The sequence below is a fragment of the Podarcis cretensis genome (assembly GCF_951804945.1).
Source record: "Podarcis cretensis genome assembly, chromosome: 18".
NCBI classification, from domain to species: Eukaryota; Metazoa; Chordata; class Lepidosauria; order Squamata; family Lacertidae; genus Podarcis; species Podarcis cretensis.
This window is the reverse complement of record NC_137188.1, coordinates 9,081,918-9,088,889: the sequence shown is the minus strand read 5'-3', so window position 1 is coordinate 9,088,889 and position 6,972 is coordinate 9,081,918. Positions and strand designations below refer to the sequence as shown.

Here is a 6,972-nt window from a genome sequence, read left to right as displayed (position 1 = left end):
GTTGGTGCAAATTCTGGACCAGTTGCGAGTTGAATAAAGGCCAATAAAGGGAGAGGGTCTGGTTCACTGGATGGAAGAAAGTTTCTAGCTTTAATCATCTACATGCGCTCTACGTGGGGCTACCTTTGAAGGTGACCCGGAAACTGCAATTAATCCAGAATGCGGCAGCTAGACTGGTGACTGGGACTGGCCACTGGGACCACATAACACCAGTCCTGAAAGATCTGCATTGGCTCCCAGTACGTTTCTGAGCACAATTCAAAGTGTTGGTGCTGACCTTGAAAGCCCTAAATGGCCTCGGTCCTGTATACCTGAAGGAGCATCTCCACCCCCATCATAGAATCATAGAATCCTAGAGTTGGAAGAGACCACAAGGGCCATTGAGTCCAACCCCCTGCCAAGCAGGAAACACCATCAGAGCACTCCTGACATATGGTTGTCAAGCCTCTGCTTAAAGACCTCCAAAGAAGGAGACTCCACCACACTCCTTGGCAGCAAATTCCACTGTCAAACAGCTCTTACTGTCAGGAAGTTCTTTCTAATGTTTAGGTGGAATCTTCTTTCTTGTAGTTTGGAACCATTGCTCCGTGTCCGCTTCTCTGGAGCAGCAGAAAACAACCTTTCTCCCTCCTCTATGTGACATCCTTTTATATATTTGAACATGGCTATCATATCACCCCTTAACCTCCTCTTCTCCAGGCTAAACATGCCCAGCTCCTTTAGCCGTTCTTCATAAGGCATCGTTTCCAGGCCTTTGACCATTTTGGTTGCCCTCCTCTGGACACGTTCCAGTTTGTCAGTGTCCTTCTTGAACTGTGGTACCCATCGTTCAGCCCAGACACTGAGATCCAGCGCCGAGGGCCTTCTGGCGGTTCCCTCCCTGCGAGAAGTGAGGTTACAGGGAATCAGACAGAGGGCCTTCTCGGTGGTGGCGCCCGCCCTGTGGAATGCCCTCCCTTCAGATGTGAAGGAAATAAGCAGCTATCTTCTCTTTAAAAGACATCTGAAGGCAGCCCTGTTCAGGGAAGTTTTTAATATTTAATGCTGTGCTGTTTTTAACACTTGATTGGGAGCCGCCCAGAGTGGCTGGGGAAACTCAGCCAGGTGGGCGGGGTATAAATAATAAATTATTATTATTAATCATGCCTAGAATGTTTTTAAATATATCTGTGAATAGTGCTTAGAGGTTAAATAACAGGTTTGTTTTTTTAAAATGAATGATCAGCTGGAATGGAAACTGCCCGTTGGAAGGCATGGCTTGAACTGGACCTCTCGCATCTCAACTGCAAATTATCATTCTGTGTCTGGGCCATGGCCTCTCCCCCGATCTATAAAAGCAGAATATGAGAACAAAGAAAAAACTCTACCCATCTTGTCCAGAATCCTGTTCTCACAACATGCCACAACGGGAACCCCAAAAAGCATTGCTGCCTCTGACTCTTAAATCAATGCACTTTTAATAAGATCGACATCACAGTCCTGTTGGTGGAAGGGGGGAAAAGTCCTTTAATCTTGCCTTGATGGAAAATTGGCGGCTCCCCCCAGTGGTAATTTTGAGGAAAGACACATATTAGTCTGTTCAGAAGCAGCTAGACAGGTCATGATGGCACCTGTATCCCATTCTAGAACCAACCTCCCAGACCAGGTCCCCGGTTACAGTATATTTTGCATTGTTTGGTTACACGTGCATTTGCCAAGAGTTTACAGGTAGCTCCTCCCTGACATGGAGCGGTGTCCGGCAGCCAACATGCAGCAGTAGTTAGTACTTAGCAGCATATTGGGTTGCTGGCATGCAAGAGCGGGTGGAATTTGACGGCTCGCAATGAGATACTTGCACTTTTTTGTGTGTGAATGCCCCTAGATTTGTTACTGGAAGCTGTTCTGGTTTCTCCCCAACCCCCACCAATATATGTTGGTCCCGGAAGTGGAACAGGATCCCAATAGCAGCTCTCCTTCGGGGCCCAATCCACCAGGGCATTCTCCTATAAAAGGCCCACTGAAATGAACGGAAGGGGTTGATCCTGGCCTAACACTCCGATTCCAGCAGAGCTTTGCTTATGGAAATGCCAATTATTGACCCAAGGTAAAAAGAACCTTGGTGCTGTTTTTTTTTAAACAGATCTATGAAGCGGCAAGGAGAGCTGAAAACAATGCCAACGTATTTAACATCTGGCAAACCCTGGGTTTCAGATAGTACATAGGTAGATGAGTCTCAGAAACCTGGGGCTCAATTTTCCCAGCCCTTTTGTGGTTATGGCGGCACGCATATATTTCCAGAGTTGATGCTAAATACATTACTTCTGGTCAACAAAACACCATAGCCATGAAAATTTATGTCTCAGATTTTTTAGACTCATCTACCCATGTACTATCTGAAACCAAAGGGATGAATTGGTTGTCAAAATTAAATATTTCAGTTCTTCTACCCCATGAATGAATATGTTAGGGACAGACAAGGGCTGTTTGTTTTCATCTCAGTCTATCTGTAGGGCTTCCTATTTTGGCTGTCCTCTTTTGGAAACTGTACGCTGGGGAACCCGGTGCCTTTCAGATATGGTTGTGACCTCCAACATCAGCCAGCACTGGTCAGAGACGATGGGGCCAAATAGGATCCCCAAACCATCTCACTTTCCTTATCCCTAAACTCAGATGGATCTCTTCTCTTGGCCAAATCCAGCCACCCGTTTTCTCACAATCTTACCTTCCGTGGGAATTGTGCAGCAAACACCCCCAACCCAACTCCTGCGGCGTGCTGTGCCGTCAGGCCAGACTCACACGGCTCATCCTCCAGCGGCTCTCCAAACCAGCTTTTCAAAGATCCCATTGGGATTCAATCGGGGTACGTTTAAGAACGTCGAGAGCGCCTCTGAGCGCACGCGGGGTGCGTTTCTCATAGGGCACAAGCCGAAACTGCGGTGGCGATGGTGGAAGGAGGGGGCGGAGGGAAGAAGTTTCTTCTCCTGGTATGTCCCACGGAGGACCTTACGGTCTTCAAACAAAAACATCTTGGAGATCCCGGGCCACAGAGAGGTTAGGCTGGCCTCAACCAGAGCCAGGGCTTTTTCGGCTGTGGCTCCGATCTGGTGGAACGCTCTGCCACAAGAGACTAGGGCCCTGGGGGACTTGACATCTTTCCGCAGGGCCTGCAAGACAGAGCTGTTCCACCAATCCTTTGGCCAGGGCACAGCCTGACTCCCTCCTTTGGCAATCTTCACAGAACTCTAGCCCAATGGTTGCCATCCATTTGATTTGGAGTCATTTTTTAATGAAATGATTTTAGAAGGTTGCATTATTTTATTGTTGTTAGCCGCCCTGAGCCCGGCTTCGGTTGGGGAGGGCGGGATATAAATAAAAAATTAATATTATTATTTGTGTTTCTGACGGGGAGGCGCTAAGAGCGAGCGGATGAAAATGGAGAGAGTCAAATGCTTTTTCTGCTTTTTGTTTTGCTTTTCTTATCTGCAATGAGTTTATTGGTTCCAGCAATTTAGTGCACCCTCTCCCTGTCTAGGTCACTGGAACGGGGACCCCACCTCTCCCCTGTGCTCCCCCCCCCCGCAACCCGTGCTCAGGAAGAGGTCCAATCCTGACTCTTTTTCCTCGGGATTAGCCAGTGGTCCGCTCAACACAGGCGTAATACGTTCACACAAGAAGCAGCAGCGGCAGTGGCAGCAGCAGCAGCAGCGACAACAACAACATCCCTTCATCCTCTCGTTTCTTCTCTCCAAAGAGACAGCAATGTCATTCTCGCTCCCTCTCCTGGAGCACGGCTTCAAAACACAGGCCTTCAACAGCATCCTTTGTCCAATGGCGACCCACCGACGACTCGCCTCCTCCTTCTTGGCTAACCCCACAACCCACCGCAAAAAAAACCCCAGGCAGACCGAGGACTCGATACCCGCCTGAAGACGCATCTCCGCGTGCCCTCGGGACGGAGGCTCGGCCCAGCTTCCGCGAAGACGTCATCGCCTCCCACTCCCACCCCTTTTGATTGAGGAGCTGGGGTCCCTTGTTGTTGAACCCGCCCGCTTTTCCAGCTGGCGGAAGCGAAAACAACCGATTGGGTGGGATTCGAATGGGTCCCTCGCCCACCCAGCAGCCTTGCCAAGCTGTACTCAGGACCGGCTGAATAGAACGGGGGAAGGCTGCCTTTATATTCCACCCAACTTCACCCCTCCCCGCCAGACCTCGCGGCGACCGACGCCGCCCACAGGAAAATATTGCGAAAAGAAGCACAGTCCTTTTGTTGGTTTTGTTTTGTTGTTCCTGGAGGGAGCAGAGAATCAGCTAGGAGGCTATGTTCGCGCCCTTGCGGGCCTACAAGAAGGAAAGACAAGCTGGTATGGACACAGGGGCAGGGTTGGTTAAGGGGCAGGGCAGTCGATGGCGCCAGGCTCGAGTTATCTGGTTTTGGCGTCTCCATTGGCGGCAGGGCTCCTGCCATTCAGTTGCAGCGGGGTTTCCTTGCTGATGCAGCTACCGCTAGGCTCTGCGTGGATAGCGCCATTCCTCTTAGCTTCTTTCACCTGCCCTGCCTCGTCGTCACCCTTCTCGCTTTCGTCCGAGTCGCTCCGGAGATCCTTCTCCATCTGCCGGGAGAGAAACAGCTTTGGTCAACGGCGGCGGCTGCCCCTTTCCTTCTCCCCCATTGTGCGGTTCAATTTGGAGCGCTGGCAAGGGTTACTCCTTGACCAGGGCTGGATGAACCATTGAGCAAAATCAGCCCGTGCTTTAAGCAGCAAGGCCACCACAGAAATCTCCCATTGTCAGGATCGTCTCCACCCCCATCGTTCTGCCCGGACGCTGAGGTCCAGCGCCGAGGGCCTTCTGGCGGTTCCCTCACTGCGAGAAGCCAGGTTAGAGGGAACCAGACAGGCTCTGGTTATCTCTCGCTTGGACTACTGCAATGCGCTCTATGTGGGGCTCCCTTTGAAGGTGACCCAGAAACTACAACTAATCCAGAATGCGGCAGCTGGACTGGGGACTGGGAGCGGCTACTGAGACCACATAACACCGGTCTTGAAAGACCTACATTGGCTCCCAGGACATTTCCGAGCACAATTCAAAGTGTTGGTGCTGACCTTTAAAGTCCTAAACGGCCTCCGTCCAGTATACCTGAAGGAGTATCTCCACCCCCATCGTTCTGCCTGGATGCTGAGGTCCAGCACCGAGGGCCTTCTGGTGGTTCCCTCACTGCGAGAAGCAAAGCTACAAGGAACCAAGCAGAGGGCCTTCTCGGTGGTGGCGCCCGCCCTGTGGAACGCCCTCCTACCAGATGTCAAAGAGAAAAACAACTACCAGACTTTTAGAAGACATCCAACAGAATATTAAAATACAATAATCTATTAAACATTAAAAGCGTCCCTAAACAGGGCTGCCTTCAGATGTCTTCTAAAAGTCCATTAAAAGTTGTATAATTTAACTTAGGCAAACGGTCGCACCCGCCCACTGACCCTCGCCCAATTCCGGTCCCTACCGTGCCACTTTTGACAAACTTGTAGACCATGTGGATGATTAAGAAAGACCAGAAGATGTGGAGAAGTTGGAGAATCATCAGAAGGGCATTCATGAAGTAATAGCCAAAGAAAGGCTGGTAGAGTTCCATTGAGTAGTAATACGTGTTGTAGATGACCCTGTGAGGAAGGGATTAATAACAACAACAGCATTCAGCAGCCCTTCCTTTAGTCTGACATCAGTTAAAGAACAACAATATAGTTTAAAAGAAATTTCCACCACAAGCGAGTTGTAAAAATGTGCACATCGATTGTCTAAGTCAGGGGTCAGCAAACTTTTTCAGCAGGGGGCCAGTCCACTGTCCCTCAGACCTTGTGGGGGGCCGGACTATATTTTGACGAAAAAATAATGAACGAATTCCTATGCCCCACAAATAACCCAGAGATGCATTTTAAATACAGTGGTACCTCAGGTTACATACGCTTCAGGTTACATACGCTTCAGGTTACAGACTCCACTAACCCAAAAATAGTGCTTCAGGTTAAGAACTTTGCTTCAAGATGAGAACAGAAATCGTGCTCCGGCGGCAGTGGGAAGCCCCATTAGCTAAAGTGGTGCTGCAGGTTAAGAACAGTTTCAGGTTAAGAACGGACCTCCGGAACGAATTAAGTACTTAACCTGAGGTACCACTGTAAAAGGAGACATTCTACTCATGTAAAAACACCAGGCAGGCCCCACAAATAACCCAGAGATGCATTTTAAATAAAAGGACGCATTCTACTCATGTAAAAACACGCTGATACCTGGACCATTTGCAGGCCGGATTTAGAAGGCGATTAGGCCGGATCCAGCCCCCGGGCCTTAGTTTGCCTACCCATGGTCTAAGTCCAAGGCATGCCTTCTAAATGTCCCTATTTTCTTGGGACATTTCGTAGATTTACAGAAGCGGTCCCGGTTTCTGATTTGATCCCAGAATGGAAGTAAGCGTTCCAGTTTGCGAACATTTTTTGGAAGCCGAACATGCTCTGTTTTGAGTGTTATGTTTTCGATTTGAGTGTTACGCTGAGGTCTGTCTGTTTTTGCTATGTATTTTGCGTTTTTGTGGCTCTTTTTGTTTTCATGACTGTGGAACCCAGTCCAGATGGATTGTGTGACTGCAGTACATTGTTTATTGCTTTCATTTTGTGGATCAATGGTCTCGTTCGATAGTAAAAATCATGTTCAATTGCTGTTTTAGGGGTTGTTTTTAAAAGTCTGGAATGGATTAATCTGTTTTGCATTACTTTCAATGGGAAAGCACGCCTTGGTTTTGGAACGCTTTGGTTTTGGAACGGACTTCTGGAACGGATTAAGTTTGAGAACCAAGGTAACGCTGTATAACATAAACAGATTGGTTCGGGTCCTACCCTTCGGAGAAAACGAAACTGCTCCATCTCCCATAGAACAGCCCTTCAGATCCCTATCACATATAATATCTCAATCGCGTCTTCCTTGAGCTAAACGTACACAACTTTCTCA

At 48.9% G+C, this 6,972-nt stretch overlaps 1 protein-coding gene across 3 annotated transcripts in view; it reads right to left on the bottom strand.

Moving 5' to 3' along the window:
- Nucleotides 1-1,440: 1,440 nt before the first annotated feature.
- Nucleotides 1,441-6,972, bottom strand: part of CERS4 (ceramide synthase 4) — a 96,800-nt gene continuing 91,268 nt past the window's right edge. For all 3 annotated transcript variants that reach the window (XM_079960824.1, XM_079960823.1, XM_079960822.1), the window contains exons 10-11: nucleotides 5,477-5,633; nucleotides 1,441-4,589 (exon numbers count right to left, since the gene is read on the bottom strand). In XM_079960824.1, coding sequence (XP_079816950.1) covers nucleotides 4,401-4,589; nucleotides 5,477-5,633 — 346 coding nt within the window. In that variant the 3' untranslated portion in view covers nucleotides 1,441-4,400. The remainder of the gene's footprint in view (nucleotides 4,590-5,476; nucleotides 5,634-6,972) is intronic.